This window comes from Heterodontus francisci, chromosome 1, assembly GCF_036365525.1.
Source record: "Heterodontus francisci isolate sHetFra1 chromosome 1, sHetFra1.hap1, whole genome shotgun sequence".
Classification (NCBI taxonomy): Eukaryota; Metazoa; Chordata; class Chondrichthyes; order Heterodontiformes; family Heterodontidae; genus Heterodontus; species Heterodontus francisci.
The window spans coordinates 45,927,542-45,952,735 of record NC_090371.1 but is presented as its reverse complement, the minus strand read 5'-3'; the positions used below and the strand labels follow the sequence as shown (position 1 = coordinate 45,952,735).

At 42.0% G+C, this 25,194-nt stretch overlaps 1 protein-coding gene across 1 annotated transcript in view; it reads left to right on the top strand.

The window, feature by feature from the left end:
- The window catches only part of LOC137379810 (lipoxygenase homology domain-containing protein 1-like), a 302,018-nt gene that overhangs the window by 16,464 nt on the left and 260,360 nt on the right, over nucleotides 1-25,194 (top strand). The window contains exons 3-8 of the mRNA XM_068051579.1: nucleotides 4,690-4,770; nucleotides 8,434-8,618; nucleotides 14,353-14,451; nucleotides 16,999-17,147; nucleotides 19,983-20,106; nucleotides 24,817-25,067. Coding sequence (XP_067907680.1) covers nucleotides 4,690-4,770; nucleotides 8,434-8,618; nucleotides 14,353-14,451; nucleotides 16,999-17,147; nucleotides 19,983-20,106; nucleotides 24,817-25,067 — 889 coding nt within the window. The remainder of the gene's footprint in view (nucleotides 1-4,689; nucleotides 4,771-8,433; nucleotides 8,619-14,352; nucleotides 14,452-16,998; nucleotides 17,148-19,982; nucleotides 20,107-24,816; nucleotides 25,068-25,194) is intronic.

Here is a 25,194-nt window from a genome sequence, read left to right as displayed (position 1 = left end):
ATTGGAACCATAACAATTATCCTCATAGCTACTAAGAATCTCAAAGATAGGAGAGAAAGATGACCAAATGATTTTAGAAAATAAAGCATCAGTGAGAATATATATTCATATAATAAAACATTTTTGAAATATAACCTGCACCAATTGATTTGGACAGTCATGTAATCAAGATTTGGATAATCATCAAGTAAAGAAAATTAGTCATTCATACCCATTTAAATGTTTCTTGTCAAATTAAGTTCAATTATGATTGAATTATGGTTTTTCATGTTTGTGCTTTTGGACAGAGCTGTTCAGTATTCTGTCATTAACACTCTTTCTGCACGAGTGCTTTGTCTTTCACTGCACCATTAACACACTCCCTCTGCCTTTGTCCCATGACCTCCTTGTCAGTTAATCTCTCCTGCCCTCTAACCTATCATAGACCTTCCCTTTTGTTCTCTAACCGCCCCCCACTCCGTCCACCCCTGCTTCACTTGCTTAAAACCTATTACATTTCTAACCTTTGTCAGTTCTGATGAAAGGTCATAGACCTGAAACGTTAACTCTGCTTCTCTCTCCACAGATGCTGCCAGACCTGCTGAGTATTTCCAGCACTTTCTGTTTTTATTTCAGTTTTATTTCAGATTTCGAGCATCCGTAATATTTTGCTTTTATTCAATTATGATTGGCTGGCTTGAGGAATATAACATGCCGAACTGGTGCAGTGGAGCCTGTGCTGAGGTTGCAGCTGAAGTACATTGTTGGGACAGAGTAGAGGGAGCTAACCTACACTGTCCCTGATGTTGGAGTGCTTGGTGCTGGTACCAATATTGCATTAAACTATCATACTAGCTCATCATTGGAAATTGAAACATTTAAAAGAATTATATTATCCCTATAGCCATATGGACCATCATATTACAATAGAAAAAATCTAGGCAGTTTTCAACAGGGACTGTCTTTGCTCTCAATTCAGTATTCATCAAGACATTGGAGTTAACATAATCTGTGTAATGGATGTAACCATCTACATCCCACCTTTGGGGTTGTTCAAAAGTGTGATTAATAAAAAGAAGTTGGTGGTTCCCAAGAATGTCATCTTTTACCAAGTCTGAACCAGACAAGTATTGGGAAAAAGCATGACAGAATTTGAGCCCATGACCTGCCTTCCAAAGCTTGCATTTTTCATGGCAACAAGTCATCAAAACCTTTTATAACCTCGGTAACTAATGGCTCCACATTGCAAGATGAGGGATCAATAGGGAAAAGCATACTTTCATTTCTGAAAACATTTACTACTCAGTTTGCATCTTACAAATCTCCATACACTAAGCCAGTTACAACCCTAACTGGCTCCCTAGTTCGCAGCCATTTTGGATACCGGGAGCTGACCCCAGAATAATACCTGTTATGAAATTTTATTTTTAAAAAGCAGAAAAGGGATGTGCTACATCCGAACAAAAGAACAACCTGTGGCTAATTCACAAAAACCACAATGATGAAGGAGGTCATTCTGGCAATCTAACTCTTCCTTCCATACAAACCAATCTTACTTCCATCACACCATCCAGCTGCCTCTTGAGTGACATTTTACCTCCAGTATCCTACTCAAAAATCACTCCTGGTCTTGATAACACTTTCTATGAAATAATACTTTCTGACATCAGTCCTGAAACAGCCTTTTATCAGTTTAGTGCAATGTTCCCTTATTCTACACTTTCGAACCATATATAGACATATGCAGCAGAGAAGGAGGCCATTCAACCCATCATGTCTGTGCTGAGTCTTTGCTAGAGCAATTCAAAATTAATCACACTTCTGCTGTCTTCCCAAGAACCTGTATCTTCCTCTGCTTCAAATATTCTCTTACTCTTCACTTAAAGGATACAATGGTCGTTGTATCAGCTACTGTCTGTGAAAGCATTCCAAGCTTTAGCAACTCTCTGCATCAATAAAATTCTCTTAACCTTTTTCCTCACTCTTTTTGTGACAATTTTAAATTAAATGACCCTCGTCATTAATTATCCTTCCTGAGGAAATAACCATTCCATGGTTTAACATCAAATCATGTTCAAGATTAGACCCCTACTATTTCCACTTAATTTTTTGTATACTTCTATAAGTTGGACTGAAGAGTCCAAGTTTTTCTAATTTTTCCTTTTAATTCGGTCATCTGGAACCAGCAATCAGTCTTGTCTACTTACAGGACTTGGGATATTTTCCTTGTGCCTCTGTGATCAGAACTGGTAGCAGTGTTCAAGATGTAGCCTGACTAGAACATTAATCATACGAACATACGAATGAGGAGCAGAAGTAGGACATTCTGCCCCTCGAGCCTGCTCCGCCATTCAATAAGTTCATGGCTGATCTGTTTGTGTCTCGATTTGCACACTCTCATCTACCCCTGATAACCCTTGATTTCCTTGCCTAACAAGAATCTATCTACCTCCGCCTTAAAAATATTCAATGACCCCCACCTCCACCACCTTCTGAGGCAGAGAGTTCCAAAGTCGCATAACCCTCTGAGAGAAAGAATTTCTCCTCATCTCTGTCCTAAAATGGCGACTCCTAATTTTAAAACAGTGCCTCCTAGTCCTGGACTCATGCGCAAGAGAAAACATCCTCACCACATCCACCTTGTCAAGACCGTTCAGGATCTTATAAACTTCTATCAAGTCTCCCCTCACTCTTCTAAACTCCAGTGAAAACATGCCTAGTGTGTCCAGCCTTTCCTCATAAGACAACCTGCTCATTCCAGCTATCAATCTAGTAAACCTGCTCTGAACCTTTTTCAACACATTTACATCCTTCCTTAAATAAGGAGACCAAAACTGCACATAGTATTTGAGATGTAGTCTCACCAATGCCCTGTATAACTAAAGCATAACATCCTTACTTTTATTTTCAATTCCTCTCATAATAAAGGATAGCATTCCATTCACCTTCTTTATTATTTGCTGTACCTGCACAGTAACATTTTGTGACTCCTGTACTAGAACACCTAGATCTCTCTGCACCTCGGAACTCTGCAGTCATTCTCCGTTTAAGTAATACTCCGTTTTTTATTCTTCCTGCCAAAGTGAACAACTTCACATTTTCCCACATTATACTCCATCTGCTAGATTTTTGCCCACTCACTCAATCTATCTATATCAGTCTGCAAGCTCCTTATGTCCTATTGACAATATACTTTCCTAACTATCTTTGTGTCATCTACAAATTTAGCTACCATACCATCGCTCCCCACATCTAAGCCACCTTCAGCAACATAACTTAGCATTCTACATAGACTAAACATGGAGAGTATTGAATCAGCACTCGTTCCCAGGTTTCTTTCTGTGTTTTCAACTGGATCAACATCATTCATTAATTAGGGGAGGCAGTGGCTTAGTGGTAATGCCAGTGGACCAATGACCCAGGCTACTACTCTGGGGACACGGGTTTAAATCCCACCATGGCAGATGGTGAAATTTGAATTCAATTAATAAATCTGGAATTAAAAGCTAGTCTAATGGTGACCATGAAACCATTGTCAATTGTTGTAAAAACCCATCTGGTTCACTAATGTCCTTTAGGGAAGGAAATCTGCCATACTCACCTGGCTTGGCCTACATGTGACTCCAGACCCACATCAATGTGGTTGACTCTTAAAATGGCCAAGCAAACCACTCAGTTCAAGGGCAATTAGGGATGGGCAATAAATGCTGGTCTAGCCAGCAACACCCACGTCCCACAAATGAATAATAAAAAAAAATTACTTTGTTTTATCTTTTCCCAACATATAAGGCACTGTAGTGAATTTCATCTGCATTTGTTCTGCCCGCTTACTAATATTGTCTAGGTCTGTATGCAATTCTTCAGCTTGTGCCTCACATTCTACTGCCAACCCCCCTCCCCCCAACCCCCATCTACCCCAATTTAGTGTCATATGTAAATCACCAACTTACATTCTATTTTTGTAGACCAGAATTAATAGCAGCCCCAGCATCATTAAATGGACACTCAAGTCCAGGTGTATTTATAAGACTTACCAGCGGCTATTTAAGATGTTTATATTTTTGAAGAAAAGTCAAGAAGGGAATTAACTTAAAAAATTAAGCATGATGCAGAAACCTACCATGTGATTTGAAACGAAATAAAAGTTGTAAATCCAGGACACAGCGGAAGGGAATTCTCCTCAGAAAAAGTTATATAGCCCAGAAATTACTGTTGGTGATACCAGCAGATGAATGCTTAATGCCATCATATAGCATTGCTCTCACTGTTAATTTTTTGCATAGATATAAACCTATCTGAAATAAAAAGGCGAAAGCCTGTGTTAAAATATTAGACTGAGGAATGTCATGCGAACACATTAAGTGTTCATCCACTAATATCGGCAACAGACATTTCTGTGGTATCTTTATTTATCAACCTTGAATGCCTTTAATTCATTTTGGGGATATTAAATTTGAAAAGGTATGAAAGTTTTCTGAATGGACATCTAAATGGTTTCTTTAGTTATTTGCAAAATGCTTTTGTAAACTGGGTTTTGGTGACTGCAACATTTTTGGAAGTAACATGGAATACAGCCAAGAATTGCATCCACTTTGGTAAAAATTGCATGTCTTCTTAAGTTTGCCTGCTGGTTCCAACAAACCAATATAAAATTTCAGTTTGGTTAAATGGATTTCTATTAAACCATTTTGCATGATGTGTGCATTGCAGAAGTAGAACGGCTTTTGAGAAAAACAAAACTGATGTTTTCCGAATCAAGACCAACAATGTGGGGCCAATAAAGAAAATAAGGTATTAACATGTCTCCCTTTACTTTTTTTTCTCTTCTTTCCAATTTTCTTCCCTCTTGAAGGCCTTGCTGGAGTGTGCTTCCACTGGTCAATCTCTTGTGCCTCACATACCTGACCATTATTTGTGCGTGTGGGATTTGACAGTGAACGTTAATAGACTACTCAATCACAAGGCCATCAGCCAACATGCTCACACACAAAGTCACTGATACTGATAATGAGTGGGAACTATGGCTAATTTTCCTCCATATATTCAGGAGTGCTTGGTCAATAGTAGCATCTCTAACACAGCCCCTGCTGAGTACAGATCAGTGACTAACTTCGGACCATTCTGATCTGTCTGGCATTTTATTTCAAAGGTACCTTTTCCAAGCTTCCCCATCAATTAAGTTGCTGAAGGCACTGGCAGGTATTACACTGCAACTTATAGACTAGAAGGTCCAAGGTTGAATCCCTGGTCTGTGCTTAGTTATTTGCTACCAGTCAAGACAGCAGTTTGGATGCGACATATGGAAACTATACCCTTCAATTAGGAAAGGAAAGGATCATAAAGTGCTCCCACTTCTGGTTCCATTCACTGGCAAGTGCCTTCTGTGTGGACATCAAGTGAGAGGAGTAAGCATCACAGTATTGAATTGTTCTGTAGAGAAATGGTAGCCAAAGAAAGAAAATGAGAAAGGAACTTGTTTTACATGCATTGAAGTATGTATGACTCCTCAAAACTTGTCCACCATCTACAAGGAACAAGTCAGGAATAGAATACTCTCCACTTGCCTGGATGAGTGCAGCTCCAACAACACTCAAGATGATTCACACCATCCAGGACAATGCAGCATGCTGATCGGCATCCCATCCACCACTGAAAGTGGCAACGCAGGTGGATAAGGTGGTCAAGAAGGCATATGGCATGTTTGCCTTCATCGGTCGGGGCATAGAGTATAAAAATTGGCAAGTCATGTTGCAGCTGTACAGAACATTAGTTAGGCCACACTTAGAATATTGTGTGCAATTCTGGTTGCCACACTACCAGAAAGACGTGGAGGCTTTGGAGAGGGTACAGAGGAGGTTTACCAGGATGTTGCCTGGTCTGGAGGGCATTAGCTATGAGGAGAGGTTGGATAAACTCGGATTGTTTTCACTGGAACGACGGAGGTGGAGGGGCGACATGATAGAGGTTTACAAAGTTATGAGCGGCATGGACAGAGTGGATAGTCAGAAGCTTTTTCCCAGGGTGGACGAGTCAGTTACGAGGGGACATAGGTTTAAGGTGCGAGGGGCAAAGTTTAGAGGGGATGTGCGAGGTAAGTTTTTTACACAGTGGGTGGTGAGTGCCTGGAACTTGCTGCCAGGGGAGGTGGTGGAAGCAGATATGATAGCGAAGTTTAAGAGACATCTTGACAAATATATGAATAGGAGGAGAATAGAGGGATATGGGCCCCGGAAGTGCAGAAGGTGTTAGTTTAGGCAGGCATCAAGATCGGCGCAGGCTTGGAGGGCCGAATGGCCTGTTCCTGTGCTGTACTGTTCTTTGTTCTTTGTTCTTAAACATTCATTCCCTCCACCACTGGCACACAGTGGCAGGAGTTTGTACCATCTGCAAGATGCACTGCAGCAACTCACTAAGGTTCCTTCAATAGCACCTTCAAAACCTATGATCTCTACCACCTAGAAGGACAAGGGCAGCAAACACATGGGAACATCGCCACCTGCAAGCTCCCCTCCAAGTCACACACCGTTCTGACTTGGAACTATATCGTTGTTCCTTCATTGTCACTGGGTCTGTTATGATCAGGTGAGGAGGGGTCGAAAGGGTCCCCTCTTATCCCTCTCCTTGTTTGACTGCACCCAGATTTATTTCTTTTGAACAGTGGATGTGCTTACCAATTCAACAAGTATTTAACCCTTTATGTGCTGTGATCATAAAAGAATCCAATTGGACAGGTTTTCTTGAGTTTAAACAAGAAAGAGTTTAGTTTATTGTACTTAAAAATAAAACCCGATCTAACTAAAAGTAATAAACTATGCTCCAACTTTCACACTCGCTAACACATAAGAATCACACACACACAAATAGCTTTTAGTGTGGAAAAGGATAGATTGGTTGGATTAGAGTCCAGAACAAATAAAAGAATATACAGTCTGTGGAGTCTGGTAATTCAGTTGTCTTCTGGATGAACTCGTGGTCCTGAAGGTTCTGGTTGGTAGAGGTAGCCACCTAGTTCAGGGTTTTCTTGGCGACAGTGATGTAGATGATTTTCTTCCCAGAGTCTTGTCTGCAGCAGTGATAGACTTGGATGTTTTTCAGCCCACAGGCAGGGTTTGAAACTTAGTGTTTACTGGAGAGAGAGAGAGAGAGACCCAATTGGATCCTGCAGTGGTTAACTCAGATGCTTGTCCTATCTAGCCAAAAGGAACTTCAATTTTCACCCAGATGGAGAAACTGTCACATGATTGTCCCAGTGTATTCTCTTTTTCACTTTAATGAGATCCAAGTCCAAGAATTCCAATCTCTCTCAGGTCTCATTATTTCAGTGTTTACTCTTTGAGGTTCATCTCCACTAGTGTTAATATTCCAAAATGGTTTTGAAAGACTTTCTAATGAAGGCGATACCAGGTAGCTCATTCAAACTGCTCAAGCCATTGTTCTGGATGAGAGTTATTCAGACATGTGTCTCCACCTCGATACCTTGGAATGTTAGGTATTTCAGTGCAAATTGCAGTGGCCAACCTAGTTGCTTTCTTTTTAAAAGTTGAATTTAGGTTTTCAGCTTGCTTTTTTAAAAGTTTAATTTAGGTTTACAACCAATGGATTTAAAATCATCCTTCAGCATAGCACATTCACGACAGTCAAAATCCTGGAACACCCTCCCTACACCAGATGGACTGCAACAGTTCAAGAAGGTAGCTCACCACCACCTTCTCAAGGGCAACTGGGATGGGCAATAAATTCTGGCCTTGCCAGTGACGCTCACATCCCAAGGACAAATGTAAAAAAATTAAGTGTAGTCACTGCTGTAATGTAGGGAAATGCAGCAGCCAATTTGCATAAAGCAGGCTCCCACAAACATCAATGAAACAAATGACTGGATAATTTGTTTTTGGTGGTGTTGGCTGAGGGATAAATGCCAGCCAAGAGACCAAAAGACCTGCCTGCTCTTCTTCAAAATGTGCCATGCGATCCTTTATGCCTATCTGAGAGGGCAGACATCTCAGACAAAAGATGGCACCTTTTACAGCCCTCCCTCAGTACTGCACTCAAGTATCAGCATAAATTATGTGGGACTTGAACCACTCCCTGCTCTATGTCCTGGACTGTGGGACTTTAGCTGGGTATCTCAATATTAAAATCTGTCAAGGTGGGAGAATTTGCACATGATTCCTAGCCTGAATACTATCCAAGGATTCATATTGGAAGTGCACATATATGGAGTTTAGGTGAAGACAAAATCAGTAAGATATTAGGGGCTGAAGAACACTCAAGGGACTGTACCTCAGCAGGAAGCCAACAGTGTCAGGACAGAGAATTGGCAGAGAAAGATTGGAGACAAAAAAGCTTACCAACCCAAATGTAGCTGTGTGGTCTGCCATTGGCGATGATTTTTTCTCTTTGTTGTCTCTTACTCAATAGCCAGTATGGTATGTTTTTCCTTTTGCTATTTACTAGGATCGAACATGACAATACTGGAATGAGTGCCAGCTGGTTCTTGGATCGGCTAGTGATCACCGACATGAACCGTCCCCACCTCCGTTTTTACTTCCCCTGTAACCAATGGCTTAGCAAAGAGGAGGGAGATGGAATCTATGTGCGGGACCTGCTAGGAAGTATGAACCCAATGGACGTACCCAAATGTAAGCCATGCGCTTCTCTGATTACTACACTAGAACATAAGAAAGCTTTCAACACCAAAAAGAGCTTGTCAGCCTGTTAAGCCTGTTCCTTCCTCAGACCATATACAAGCTGATGTATACTGCACTTCTCCTTTTAAATCTTCCAGGGAACAATTCTTCAAGGTTACTTCAGTCTCCAAAAGGCAATGAAGTAAAACTTCAGACTATCTACTAAACTATCTTAGACCTTGGTAATGACATTTACATTGTCCCAACAACTCGGGAATCATCTATCATCTGCCAGTCTTGTAATTCTCTCCTAATTATCTGTTATGCTAATACGTAAAAGACAAATGCGTGCATGTTACAAGTAGGGGTAAAACATGTGGTTATATTACAATCCAGTCCATGTTTTATGGTATATCCAGTCCTTATTTATAAGAAGTGCATGACAATTTCCTGCATCTATTCTATATGTAAGTTCACAAAACAGTTTTCGTCGCCATAGAAATATTTCTTACACCAATAAATTAATAATTCCCTGAAATCACCTAGATTTCCTCAAAAGAACAAGGCTTGTGTTTATACAGCATCTTGCCACATCCTTAGGACATTCCAGAACACTTTGCAAGGTTTCACAAAGAACAAATGAATGAATAACCAGGCGGAAACGAGGTGAGGTATAGGGCAGTTAAAATGGAAGGGGCAGTACCCACACCTTTCCTGCTCTGATCTGACCCTAAACTGGCGGCGTCCTCTTGAAAGATTCAGATTGGGTTCTGATTACATCATTCAAGCCCAATCTGTTATTTTAACTGAAGAACTGCATGATAAACTGCAGTTACTTTCTCCAGACAATTCTTTCTCTGCTCAGTTTAACTGCCTATATTCTCGTCACCCAGGTACTTATGATTCTGTAGCCATGATAACTTTTACAATCCTCTTGGGGTTTCTTAATCACAATAATGAGAAGGAATTGTCATGAAGTGCCTAGCAATTACAACGATGGGACAATAGGCTAGGAAACACTTTCCACGGTCAGTTCACTTACTAGCATTTCGCTGTCTGGACAAGGCTGACCAACTTTAATACATTTGGGAGAAGTCTGAAGCAGGGGATGTGATCTCACACTTGAGATTGCGATATGTTACATGTAAGAACTGTGCATCATCTCCTGGCATTTCTCAAGTGTGATTGAACATAAGAGAATGCACATATAAATCCCACAGCAAAGGGATAGAGAAGGGTAGTTAAAAAAAAAAGGAAAGGGTAAGAAAGGATGTATTAATACCACCTGGGCATCCCTCTGCACACCTAACAGACACAGCTTGGCACTTCTATTTAATGTTTCTTACGGTATGTGTTATATGTTGGCTTGGTATGCTGCCACTTATTTAATCTAGCCAGAGAGATACTTGGTCTGTAGTAGTTAAACATTATCTTTATTGCATTATAACTATTTACACTCCACATTAGCCTGTGTGACTCCTTCAAAAGCCACGCTGCATCTATTCCCGAGTATTTCTCAAATGTGATCTCTTACATCATCATGGTAGGAGGTATTCTTTACACACTCTCAAGATTATCCCTTTCAGGCCCTTATACTACATCTTCCCCCAAGTCTTTATCCAAATATATATTTACATACATTCACTTACTTATTTACATACTACTTCATGTCCCTCAAGTCTCTGACTTCATAGATTCAATCTGACAGGAGGCTTCACAATTCTCCCTGATCTGTTGTCATCAGATGTGGAAGATTGGTCGTCTTTCTTTGATCTCTTGTGTCATGACTTGGTCAGCTTTCAATGAGGTTTGTAGTATTCGGTGTTTTCTGAATTTCCGATTCAACATTTGATTTGTCTAAATGTATGACTGATTGATGTATTTGCTGTAAAGGAATAAAATTCCTTCTATTTCTTCTTATAGTACCTTCTGGAGTTCGTAGTAAATAAGATTGCTGTTGATTCTCCTCTTTCTGGAGAATTACTCCTCTGTTTTGGTCTCATACTCGTATCTTTTGCCCTTCTGGCAACTTCAGTAGGTTTCTGGTCTGGTATTTCCTGTTAAAATTATGGGCTTGTTTCTTTCGATAAGACTTTTCTTTGTCTTATACTCTCTGATAATGCTTGCTTTGTAATTCTGGAAGTAATTTCTTGGGTAGAGTTGGAAGTTGTGTTCAAAGTTTTCTTCCCATTAAGAATTCACATGGTGCTAATCTGCATAATAATGGAGCAGTTCTGTAGGTCAGAAGTGATAATTGGAAATCTTGATTTTTCTTCTACATTGCTTTAATGGTTCTGACTGCTCGCTCAGCTTCTCCATTAGATGTAGGAGAACTTGTTAGATGAACAAATCCATATCTTTCAGCAAAGTGCGTGAAGTAATCGTTTGCAAATTGTGGTCCATTATCGAATACAGGTATACCATGTGTTGCAAAAAGTTCTTGTAAAACTCTGATGACAGCTTCAGTTGTTGTTGTGTACATCCGTTAACCTCGATACATCTTGACAAGTAATCGACGATAATTGGATAGGATCTTCCATCAAAGAAGAATAGATTCATTGCTAACCATTCCCACGTCTAGTTGGGAAATGGGTCGAAATTTGAGGTTCTCTCTGATCCTGTCTGTCAACTGCACATACTGCACAATTCGAAATCAGTTCGTTCATATCCTTCCAAATTCTTGGCCACCACATGGATGCCTGAGCCTGTGCTCTACATTTAGTTATGCCCATATGACCCTGGTATATTTTCTCCAAGATAGCTACTCTGAGTGACTTTGGAATCACCAATCTTTCATCGTATACCAATAAATCACCCACTGTGGTAAAGTGCCTTCTGTGTTCGAAGAAGATTTTCATCATCTTGCCCTTGGGACTCTATTGTGGCCAACCTTGCTTGCAATATTGGCGGACATGGATGCATTCTTCATCTTGCCTCTGTGCCTGCTGAATTTGTTGGACTTTCTTCTTCCTGAGTTCTCTGTTCATGTAGGACTCTTGCAGAAACTTGCTGCATTTCTCTTTCTCGTTCTGGTAGTCTTTGGGCAGCATGGCAGGCTGTGTTGTGTTATGTGGGTTCTCTGTCCATTGGGTGGGCTCTCTGATGGAGTCCGGTCCCTCTGCGTGCTCAGGTCGGGATGGTTGGGGGGGGCTCTCCCTCTGTCCTGGCTCAGTCTCCCTAGACCTGTGAACAATTTTGGGAATTCCTCTTGAAAGTGACTCCTGGATTCTTGTTGTTTAACTTCTACTTTCTCTATAAGATGAAGGTCAATACCAGCCCTTCTACTTAAGTGTGAGAACTCCTAATTTGTAAGGATATACAGTGTTTCTAATATCTGCTTTCCCTTATACTGAAGTGTTGCCTATAACTTCCCCTTTACCTCGAATTCAACCTCACCTAGGCCATGTAACTGAGTTTCCGTTGGTTGCAGAAAATGTGTGGAAAGCCACGGCTCTTTGTCTGATAAGACCGTTACACTTGCTCCAGTGTCAAATTTGAAATTAGTGATATATCCATTGACAAATATGTCTGTAGACCAAAATGCCTGATTCGGATCATTGATCTCGCCAAGAAATTGTTTTGATTGCCCTGCTGCAGGAGGTTGTTTAACTTCATTAACCACTCTATTCTTAAATGCTATTTCTTTAGAATTTGAGTTAGTCAAGATTTTATTTTGGCACATCTTACTGAAATGCCCTATTCTTCTGCAATAAAAGCATTTTGCTCTATTTGTAGGACACTGTTCGCGTCTGTGGTTACTTTTGGTTCCACATCGTTGGCAGGGTTTAATAGCGTCTTTCACTGTCCGAAGCTCCTCCAACCCCCCACACTCACACCCAGTGTACCTTTTTTCCTGGTGCCTCTTTTTCAGCCCTCTGGTGAAGGAATGAACAGTTCCAGGAGGTTTCCTGAACCAAGGTCTTTCTTCACCTCACAGGATTGCTCTGCTGTTCTTTCAGACCTCAGCTTGCCTCACCAGCTGAATAGTTTTATCCAAGGTGAGCTCTTCGTTAGACTGCAATAAATCTGATAGGATTCATTGGCAATACCCACAACAATAAGAAATCTTATCAGTTCTTCTTTAAGGTTCCATACTCACATCCTTCAGCTGCTCTTTAAAGGTCAGTGATTAAAGCATCGACTGTTTTGCCCGGTTTTTGAACCATTTTGTTGAGTCTTGCTCTTTCTAAAATTTTATTATTCCGCAAGTTGAAATCAGAATCAAAAGTTTTGAAACTTCACTGAATTTGTCAGATGCCCCATTAAAACCTTGTCTGCCAATGGCATCATCTGCTATAGCCCCTGTAGAATATAGCAGTGTATTCACTTGCTCTGCTTCAGAATGGCTATCTAACTTCGATGCAGTTCTGTATCTGAGAAACCCTCATCTCCATAAGACCCAATTTTGAATCTGATTGGGTCCCTCTTGACTTTGGAAACTCATTCCGGCATTCCCAATTTTTGATCCATATTGCTTTATTTTATAGACTTTTTTTCAGAGTGTTTCCCTTTAAGAAACTCTATTTTTTTCCCAGGTTAGCTTGCTTTAATGGAGTGTCGCAGGTGTTCTCGAGTGTTCCCTGCTGTTTTTAGTAGGCTGTTTTAGGGATTTCCACTTTGCTTGAGAACTTCACTTTGTTTGTTTACTCAGCTTGCCTTAATAGCGTTGACACAGCTGTTTGAGAGTTCCCTGCTGTTTTAATAGGCTGTTCCAGGGTTTTCAAATTTCTTTGAGAACTTCCGTGTTTTTTTTCTCTTTAGGCTTGGCTGCCTTAATGGAATGTCTCTGCTGTGTTGGGGGGTTTCCTGTGCTTTTCGGCAGTTCGTGTGCTTTTTATGGGTTTCTCGTTCTTCACTCTCACAGTCAGCCCGAGTGAAGGATTGGGCTTTTCTCCAGTTCTTTATTTGCACGATGCCTCCAGAAAATTACTTTAAGCCTTTCAAAGGCTTTTAACATGATTCTTCACCCGTCGGCTCTGTAACTCACCCAATCGATGGAATTGATTTTCAGGCAAACACGCTTCCATTCTGTGAAGCTTCTCTCAGCCTCTTCTCGAGATCTTCAGGTTTTTGGTCCTTATTTCCAGGTCAGGCCTTTTCAGCTAGTTGCTTCAAATTTTTCTTCTGGGCGTAGGATAGTAAGAACTTCCGTTGTTTTGATCCCACTGCTGATCACCATGTTATTTGTTGGTTTGGTATGCTGCCACCTTATTTAATCTAGCCAGAGAGATTCTTAATCTGTAGTAGTTAAACATTAATCTTTATTGCATTATAACTATTTACACTCCACACTAGCCTGTATGACTCCTCCAAAAGTTACGCTGCATCTATTCTCAAGTAGCTCTCACATGTGATCTCTTTTATCATCATGGTAGGAGATATTCTTTACACACTTTCAAGATTAACCCTTTTATACCCTTATACTACTGTATGAGTGTGTGGCTGCCTCAGGTATATGGCTTATGACAGCTAAAATTTGTCCAGTTCTGATAACTTTAGATACAGACTCTGTGTATATGTTCAAAATGTCTTTAAAAGACAGTAATAGAGGCATTCTTTTACTGTTTCCCAAATGGTGAATGGGTGCAACATTTCTACCCATCCTTCAGAAGTTCAACTAATCTTTGTAATTTGCAGTATTGATTGGGTTATTACTTAATTACTAATTACGTTAGGTTCAATTTTCTCCTAAGGTGAATGTAGAACATAAGCAAATTGTTAATATCCTTTTCATCTCTTTCCACAGTAAACAAATACATTGTGAGTGTGTTTACAGGCGATGTCAAAGGAAGCGGCACTGATGCCGATGTGTTCATTAACATTTTTGGCGAAAATGGTGACACAGGTAATTGTTTTTGTCTTTTTTACCATTATGTTTTTGTCAGTAACAGCCAAGAAGGAGTCACTACAGAGTCATCGGGTCATTACAGCACATAAGGAGGGCATTCGCCCCATCAATCCATGCCAGCTTTCTATAGAGCAATCCAGTCAGTCCCATTCCCCCGTTCAATTCCCGTAGCCCTGCAAGTTTATTTCCCTCAAGTGGCCATTCAATTTACTTTTGAAATCATTTATCATCTCCACTTCCACCACCCTCGTAGGCGGTGAGATCCAGGTCATTACCACTCGCTGCATAAAAGAGTTCTTCCTCACATCGCTCCCACATCTCTTGCCCAAAACCTTCAATCTGTGTCTCTTAGTCCTTGTATTATTAGCTGATAGGAACAGTCTTTCCTTTGTCTACCTTACCTCAGCCTGTCATAATCTTGTACACCGCTATTAAATCACCCTCCTTTGTTTTAAGAAGAACAATCCCAGCTTTACCAAGCTAACCTTGTAACTTAAATCCCCCATTCCTGGAACCACTCTGGTAAATCTCCTCTGAACCTTTTCCAGGACCCGCACATCATAATTAGAGTGTGGTGGCCAGAACTGGATGCAGTACTCTTGTTGTGGTCTAACCAGAACTTTATAAAGGTTCAGCATAACTTCCCTGCTTTTGTACTCAACACCTCTATTTATGAAGTCCAAAATCCCAAATGGTTTGCTAACCAATCTCTCAATATGTCCTGCCACCTTCAAAGATTGATGCACATGCACCCACAGGTCCCTCTGTCCCTGCACACTCTTTAGAACTGTGTCATTTAGTCTATATTGCCTCTCCCTATCCCTTCTGCCGAAATGCATCACCTCACACTTCCCTGTATTAAATTCCATCTGCCACTTGTCTGCCCATTCTGCTAGCTTATCTATGTCCTGTTAGTCGATTGATATCATCCTCACTGTTTGCCACACTTCCACATTTGGTATTGCCATCAAAATTTTGCATTTTTTCTCTGTATTCCAATTTCCACATCATTTATATTCCAGAGGAACTGGAATACACCCGCCCTCTACATTACCTGCCTTGGCCTAGGTACAAATATTAGACTCGCTGTCTGGCATTTGAGAGGGTGAATTTTTTGCCGAAAGTGATGAAGCAAGAGATGGAGCAGGAAATCGTTTGGCCAGTGGTCCCACCAAGCTCTCATTAAAAATGTATTTTTCCATTGGGCTGCATGTCTATGCCAATCACACACATGATGCTCATGAAGGGCATAAGGAGGCCAGATCTTCACAATACTCAAACTCTAGTCTGATCACACCACTATACAGTGTGTTCGCAACTTCCTCAAACAGCTACATAGATCCACACTCTGTTGGCTATGGTAGTTGCTGATTTGCATTGGTTGAACCTGGTGGACATCAAATCTGCTAAGCCTCCTAGATCTCTTAGCTATTTGCACATCATGTGTGTCACGTAGTTTTTCTTGCTATGTCTACATTAAATTTCATCTGCCATTTCTCAAGAATTTGCCAACCCTGAAATATCTTTGTTGACAGTGCAATAGATACCAATGGCAACAGAGAGCAAAATGAGAGTAGTCTGTTGTGATGGTCAAAGGATCATGCAACTTGTGAGAAAATTCTGAGCTTCCCTACTTTTTCATGGTTATCTGTGACAATAGAGGGGTCTGTTGAAAATGAAGAATATTCTAAACTATTCTGTACAATATATAAGAAATCTCATTCATTTCATGTATTGCAAGGGAGGTTGGGCAGTGCAATGTGTTCCTAATAGGATAGTGTGGTGGGGCCGCACTTTGGAGCAGCAGAGCAAGGCATTATAGAACAGGAGGATGCAGGATTACTTCCATCAGTTTGTTAATACTCAGCAAGTCAGGCAGCATCCGTGGAAAAACAGAAATCAGTAGTGTTTCAGTCCTTATGACTTCATTGAGTTGAGGAGATATTATAGATAAGCAACATTTAAAAAGGAACATGAAAGGGGAAAGGGAAAAAGAAAAAAATACACAGGAAAATAAATAAAGTGACCTGTGAAGTGCTTGGGTGGAGAACATGGCAGATAGCAGATGTAATATTAGCAGGATGCAAAAGGAGGCATAATGAGAGAAATCAAAGACACATATGAGATGTAGAGTGTGTGACTATATAAAAGGGGAAAAGAAGTAGGGACATCATGAAAATGAAAAACCCAGAAGGCAGAGCAGGCTCAGTGGTCTTGGTTACAATGGATGTCCACTTGCCAGATTCCCACAAACAGTGGGTACTGCACCACCGAGTGTCTATTGGAGGTAGGTTTGGGATGATCTGTGGGTAGGCTATTTATCTGCTTCCTTTGGTTTCTGAATCTTGACAGGGGAAGAAAAGGAAGGTGAAGGGATTGATATAATAATAAACCTAATACATAAAGCTCCAGTAAGTTGAGGGAAAAATGATCGAAAGTGTACACAGGCACTAGGAAGATTTTTGTGTTCTATCAAACGCTGCTACCAATTTAAGTGACATTTTGTTTTAGTAAATCTTTCATTCTAAGTTTAGTTTTCTTTAGGGGAAAGACGGCTGGACAATGACAAAGACAACTTTGAAAGAGGAAATGAAGATAAGTTCACAATTGAGTCACCCAACCTGGGACGCCTGAAAAAAATTACAATTGGTCACAATAGCAAAGGATCTTCAGCTGGGTGGTTCCTGAACAAGGTATCTCTTTTTTAACTTGTCGTTAAGCCGTCCCAGGTAACCCATATAGTATGGATCAGCCACTGAGGTAGAATTGTAGAATAGGACAGCACAGAATTAGGCCATTTCACCCATCATGCCTGTATCAAATCTCTGAAAGAGCTGTGCAGCATTCCTCCCCAATTGCACTAGTGTACCATCCTATCAGCCATATACCAATCATTATGAGGTCCTCTATGAGGGTAGGGAATGACTAAGATGTGTGTTTTTTTATTATTTACTTTCATCGACTGGGACCTGTGCTGAGACCGTTCAAACTCAAACTTCGGGTGTTCAACTCTTGTGAATGAAAATAAGGCTCCTTTACTTCTGAAACAATACTGAGTGTTCCGGATGATACCTGTGTTCTTTGAATTTTTAGTTATAGTATCCCATAGAATGCCCCACCACCAGTACTTTTTGGATGTCAACCTAATTGGCTTGTTATGACCAGTTTTCGCCTTAGTCTTTTTTTGAACATTGGAACAGCATTTGCCATTCCGAACTCCTCAGTTACTACTCCCAGTTTTATAGAGCTCTGGAAACTAACATCCAAATTAAAAATTTAGAAAGTTAGGAGTAAGCAACGAACTTCTTCACCCAGGTATTCATCAAATAGGTTCTCGGGGAGAGTCAATGAAGGGGACAGTTTAAATGCTGCAAGTGTAGATAGAGAGGCTTGATGAACATATTGTGAAGATTGGTAGGCAAGGTTGATTTGCCAAAAAGCAATGGATTTATCAGACATAATGGCCCTATGCTGGGCCTCTACTTTCTTTTTGGGTTTTAAAATTACAACAGGAGTGAGAGCAGCCACTGCTTGCGTCTGCATTCCTTTTCGTTTGGATGTCACGCAAAGAGGTAGGACTAGCTGAATTATGTAATCCATAGGAAATCCTGCAAGTTCCACCACCCCCCCCCCCCTCCACTACCCCGTCCCCCCACCCATTGTTCCCCAGTGTGCTTTTCAGGACCTGATCTATGACACCGTCACTAAGACCACCTATTTCCACCTCTGTAACATTGCCCAACTCAGCCCTTGCCTCAGCTTATAGGCTGCTGAAACCCTCATCTATGCCTATGTTACCTCTAGACTATTCTAATGCATTCCTGGCCAGCTTGCCTAATTCTACCCTCGGCAAACTTGAGGTCTTCCAAAACTCAGCCACCCATGCACAAAGTCCCTCTCACCCATGTCCCCTCTGCTCACTGACCTACATTGGCTCCAACCTAAGCAATGCTGATTTTAAAATTCTCATCCTTGTTTTTAAATCCCCCCCATGGCTTCGCCCCTCCCTAGGTCTGTGATCTCTCCAGCCTTCCAGCCCCCGGAGATCTCTACACTCCGCCAATTCTGACCTCTTGAGCTTTCCCAATTGTAATCGCTCCACCACTGGCGACCGTCCCTTCATGTGCCAAGATTCTCAGCTCTGGAATTTCTTCCCTAAATCTCTCTGTCACTCTATCTTTCTTTTCTTCTTTAAGGTGCTCCTTAAAACCTACTTCTTTGACCAAGCTTTTGGTGAGATGACCTGATGGGCTGAATTTTACTAGTTCGCCACCAATCTTGGCAGTGAGTTTCAAAGATGGCGGGACTCATCTGTGGGATTGACTTTGTGGAGCTGCTGCGATATTAAACACAGCGGCTCATTTACATGACCGGGGCAGACCACCCCCAATGACGTGCAGGGGGCGGGCGCTCCATCCTCGGTGCCATTTATAAAGGGCCTCAAGCCCTTCTATTGAATTTGAATGTTTAAAGTTATAGGCATTATAAATTTAAAATAAAAAATGTAATAAAAGCTCCTAGCCCCTCTCCCACCCTCAACAATTCATTCCTTGCCCTCACCCCTCCAAAATACTTAAACTTGTGTAACCTTCCTGACCTTCCCCCCCCTCAAAGTTCACAAACTTTAATCTTTACTCCTTCCCACAATCCCCTAGACCAATGAAATTAGTTTGACCCCGCTCCCCGCCACCACCCGCACTGAGGAACTTACCTGCTCCCCCCTCCCCACCAGTGTTCCGCCTCATGTCCCTGGTCGGAGATCGGACAGCACAGGAATGCCAGCCACCGACCGCAATATTGGAGCAGGATGGCCGGTGGGACCAGGTAATAATGAATGCATTCATTAACATATTAAAATGGCAGTCCCGTCGCCGAGCTTCGGGAAGGCCGCCACGAGGCCTCGCCACCGCTGGTAATATGGGGCGGGGCCTTCCTGTCATTGAGCGTGGCAGGCCTCTCTGGAGGCATTTACTGGCCACCCCTTGCCATGACCCTGGACATCGGGGGAGGTCAGTAAAATTCAGCCCAATAGCTTGAGGCCAAATATTCGTTTGATAGTGCCTGTAAAGCACCTTGAGACGTTTTATTATATTAAAGGCACTATATAAATGCAAGTTGTTGTTGTTGATGATGAACCTAGCAGTAGTTCGGCCCGTGAAATTTACAAGAAGTTTGTTTTCTCCAACAAGTGGCCAAGGAACAATTGAGTGCCATCAGTCAACTGGTAAATTAACAATCTAGATATTTAAAACCATTTTGCAGATCTTCTACTGGCCCTGCCAGCCTCTTATGCTGCAGCAAGGTGCCACAATGATATTCTCCACTCAACCACTGAGGCTCCAGCAGTGCCTGAACCCTGGGATTTGGAATGAGATCGGATTACATTCCCAAAAGACCTGGCTGGGAATTTTGGTCCTGTAATATTCTTAAATAACTTTGAGAAAAGATGTGGAAGTTCAACAAACTGAGTTTCTCTTTTTAAGTACATACTGTTTCTGCACTGTAACCTTCTGATTTACATCATCTAGGTGATTATAGATGACATTGGAAATAAAACGGTACATGAGTTTCCAGTCAACCGCTGGTTTGCGTTGGATGAAGATGATGGTAAAATTCAACGTGACATTCTGGTTGGGGGAAGTCAGACAACAGGTAGGAAGAGAGATTTGATTCCTGTAGTTTGGAATTTACTGATGGTTCCCATTAACAGTAAAGGTGAAGGTTAGAATGATCTTTTGTATAAAAAATGTGGAGATTAGAAGCTTTCCTGATTCTCTGTGTAATCAGCACTTTTTTAAGCTTTCCTTTTATTTTGTGACTCTACTACTGGCAGCTGACTGATCATTCCTGATGATCTTAAACAGTAATTGCAGGCAGTCTAGGTGACTGTGGAGGGCATCACAGTCCAGCTCAATCCTGTCCTTACCTGATTTCCACAACATGCACTTCTATTAAAAGAGTGGGGGGGGGGAGGCTGCAGAGAAATTTCTTTCTGTCGGGAGTTGTTGCAGCATGGAATGCTTTGCCACAGGAGGTAAGTGAGGCAGAGTCTAATGTATCTTTTAAAGGATGGTTAGATAAACAGGGAAGATTGCAGAGCTAGAGGAGAGATCAGAGCAGTGAGTTAATTTTTGATTGCACTAGCAATTTTTCTTTCTTCTTTCTTCTTTTGGGCCTCCTTATCTCGAGAGACAATGGATACGCGCCTGGAGGTGGTCAGTGGTTCGTGAAGCAGCGCCTGGAGTGGCTATAAAGGCCAATTCTAGAGTGACAGGCTCTTCCACAGGTGCTGCAGAGAAATTTGTTTGTCGGGGCTGTTGCACAGTTGGCTCTCCCCTTGCGCCTCTGTCTTTTTTCCTGCCAACTACTAAGTCTCTTCGACTCGCCACATTTTAGCCCTGTCTTTATGGCTGCCCGCCAGCTCTGGCGAACGCTGGCAACTGACTCCCACGACTTGTGATCAATGCCACAGGATTTCATGTCGCGTTTGCAGACGTCTTTAAAGCGGAGACGTGGACGGCCGGTGGGTCTGATACCAGTGGCGAGCTCGCTGTACAATGTGTCTTTGGGGATCCTGCCATCTTCCATGCGGCTCACATGGCCAAGCCATCTCAAGCACCGCTGACTCAGTAGTGTGTACAAGCTGGGGATGTTGGCCGCCTCGAGGACTTCTGTGTTGGAGATACGGTCCGGCCACCTGATGCCAAGTATTCTCCGGAGGCAGCGAAGATGGAATGAATTGAGACGTCGCTCTTGGCTGGCATACGTTGTCCAGGCCTCGCTGCCATAGAGCAAGGTACTGAGGACACAGGCCTGATACACTCGGACTTTTGTGTTCCGTGCCAGTGCGCCATTTTCCCACACTCGCTTGGCCAGTCTGGACATCGCAGTGGAAGCCTTTCCCATACGCTTGTTGATTTCTGCATCTAGAGACAGGTTACTGGTGATAGTTGAGCCTAGGTAGGTGAACTCTTGAACCACTTCCAGAGCGTGGTCGCCAATATTGATGGATGGAGCATTTCTAACGTCCTGCCCCATGATGTTTGTTTTCTTGAGGCTGATGGTTAGGCCAAATTCATTGCAGGCAGCCGCAAACCTGTCGATGAGACTGTGCAGGCACTCTTCAGTGTGAGATGTTAAAGCAGCAGCGTCAGCAAAGAGGAGTTCCCTGATGAGGACTTTCCGTACTTTGGACTTCGCTCTTAGACGGGCAAGGTTGAACAACCTGCCCCCTGATCTTGTGTGGAGGAAAATTCCTTCTTCAGAGGACTTGAACGCATGTGAAAGCAGCAGGGAGAAGAAAATCCCAAAAAGTGTGGGTGCGAGAACACAGCCCTGTTTCACACCACTCAGGATAGGAAAGGGCTCGAGTCACGCTGAACAGGCTCCAGAAGCTGGCCGAGTGCGTCTACCCTGAGGCACAGTGTGGCTTTCGTGCCGAGAGATCGACCTTTGACATGCTGTTCTCCCTTCGTCAGATACAGGAGAAATGCCGTGAACAACAGATGCCCCTCTACATTGCTTTCATTGATCTCACCAAAGCCTTGGACCTCGTCAGCAGACGTGGTCTCTTCAGACTACTAGAAAAGATCGGATGTCCACCAAAGCTACTAAGTATCATCACCTCATTCCATGACAATATGAAAGGCACAATTTAACATGGTGGCTCCTCATCAGAGCCACTAGCAAACAGGAGGCAAAACACAATGGGCCAAATGACTTCCTGTATTCAATTGCTGTCTTAATCAATGGTTCTATGGTTCCAGAAGTGGTCACCAGATGACTATCATTGATAGGTGGTTATATGGTATTTTTTACGCCCCTTTAGCGCAGGGGTTCTGAGGCCAGTTGTAGCAGCAGAACTACTGCCCTGCATGAGAACAGCTAAATCAGTCCAGTTCTGGTCACCACACTTTAGGAAGGATGTGAGGGTCCTTGAGAGAGTACAGAGGAGATTTACCAGAGTGGTTCCAGGAATGGTGGATTTAAGTTACAAGGTTAGCTTCGTAAAGCTGGGATTGTTCTCCTTAAAACAAAGGAGATTGAGGGTGATTTAATAGCGGTGTACAAGATTATGACAGGCTTAGGTAAGGTAGACAAGAAAAAACTGTTCCCATTAACTAATGGTACAAGGACTAAGGGACACAGATTGAAAGTTTTGGGCAAGAGATGCAGGAGGGATGTGAAGAAGAACATTTTTATGGAGTGAGTGGTAATGATCTGGAACTCACTGCCCACAAGGGTGGTGAAAGTGGAGACAATCAATGACTTCAAGGGGATATTGGATGGCCACTTGAAGGAAATAAACTTTCAGGACTACGGGCATCGAGCAGGGGAGTGGGACTGACTGAATAGCTTAATGGAGAGCCAGCATGGGCTCAATAGGTCAAATGGCCTCCTTCTGTGCTGTAATTGACTCTTCTGACTCTATAAATCAATGATCTAGCACGGGATCATAGTTTGATTGCACCATCATCGATTGTCATAAAAACCCATCTGGTTCATTAACGTCCTATTAATCTTCATTATTGAGATTGATAGGATGAGGACTTTAAGCACGGCTAATAGAACATTTCCATTTTGGGCACCTTGTGACAATGTGCACTCCCAGTTGAGTTATAGCACAGGTTAGATAGTGAACCAAGCTCCATCTATTCGGCCCTAATAAGTTGTCTAAACCCTGCTTTAGAAGATCTTTCCATTGGCACTAGACCTATGTGACATTTTGATTTCTCATATCAGCTCTCTTGTGACCTCTCTGAGGAAAGTTCTTTAATTTGAGGGGAGGCAGTGACGTAGTAGTAATCCAGAGCCCAGGCTAATGCCCTGGGGTCATGGGTTCAAATCCCACCACGGCAGATGGTGAAATTTGAATTCAGTTCATAAATCTGGAATTAAAAGCTAGTCTAATGGTGACCATGAAACCATTGTCAATTGTTGTAAAAACTCAACTGGTTCACTAATGTCCTTTAGGGAAGGAAATCTGTTGTCCTTACCTGGTCTGGCCTACATGTGACTCCAGACCCACAGCAATGTGGTTGACTCTTAAAATGCCCTCTGAAATGGCCTAGCAAGCCACTCAGTTCAAGGGCAATTAAGGATGGGCAATAAATGCTGGCCTAGCCCAGCGGCACCCACATCTCACAAACAAATAAAAAAACTTGTGCCAATTTGTTCTGAATTGTGTTTTAAACAGATTTATGCCCTGGATACCATCGTACAGCACTGAAGGAGGCCATTCAGCCTCTCGTGTCTGTGAAGGTTCTTTGAAAGAGTTATACAATTAGTCCTACTCCCCTGTTCATTTCCCTACAGAGTAATTATCCAATTCCCTTTTAAAAGTTACTATTGAACCTGCTTCCACCACCCTTTCAGGTGGTGCATTGCAGATCAGAACAACTGAATGCATAAAACCTTTATCCTCATCTTCCCCCAGTTCTTTTACCAATTATTTTAAATCTGTGTCCTCTGGTTACTGACTCTCCTGCCAGTGAAAACAGTTTCTTCCTATCTACTCTAACAAATCCCCTCATGATTTTGAACACCTCTATTAAACCTCCCCTTAATTGTCTCTGCTCTCAGGAGAGCAATCCCAGTTTCTCTATTCACTCCATATAACTGAAGTTCATCAGCTCTGTTCCAAAAGCAAAATTTTGTGGATGCTGAAAGTCTGAAATAAAAACAGAAAATGATGGAAATGCTGAGTATTTCCAGCATTCTTTGTTTATATCCCTCATCCCTGTTCTGGTCAATCTCCTCTGCACCCTCTCCAAGCCCTTGGCTTGCAATTAATAAAGAAAGAAATGGCTTGCATTTATGTAGCCCCTTACCACATTTTACAGCCAGTCCTAAAGGGCTTCACATACAATTAATTCCTATTGAAATGCAGTCTCTGTTGCTAGGAAGGCAGCGCATAAACAACATTGGTTACAGCAAAATGCCACAAACAGCAGTGAAATGAATGACCAAGCATCTGTTGCTTTGGTGGTGTTGAGTGAGAGACAAATATTGGCCAGGATACCAAGAGAACTCACTGTGCTTCTTCTCATAGTGACATGGAACCCATTGAGAATTGAGGCTGCCCCAAACCATTGAGGATTATTTGAAGTGTCAGAGAAAGAAAGTTTTCATTCCTTCTGTCTGGCCTGGATTCAAATTCACACACCAGAGGTGAAGAGTCACTCTGCTAATTCCCTGTGCTCCAAGATTCCTTTAAAAGAGCAGTTAATCCTCAAGGGCCTGCTTTAGATCTGAATTGGTGATTCTCTGGTGTGGATTGGATTAGTGAATCTTGCTACCACTCACTATATGTGCTGCATCAATCTTCCCCCAATTTTAAAATGTTCTAATTTGATTTTCCAGGGATTGTTTACAATGTTTCTATAGTAACTGGTAATGTCAGAGGAGCTGGAACAAACTCAAAAGTGCACATTATCCTTCATGGATCCAAGGGTCTTAAAAACAGTGGAAAAATATTCCTAGAAGGTGGCCATTTTGAGCGTGGCATAACAGACACCTTTAATGTGGAGCTTGCTGCTCTCCTCAGCCCACTGAGTCGAGTCGCCATTGGCCATGATAACTGTGGAGTCAGTTCTGGATGGTTCTGTGAAAAGGTGAGAAAAGGAAAATGCTAAGAAATGTGCAGTGGATAATTTGGAATGTCTTAAACTCTTAAATGTTTTGAACCTTTTCCAGGTATAAAGAATAAGTGCATCACCTCACACCTGTCAGATAGAGAAT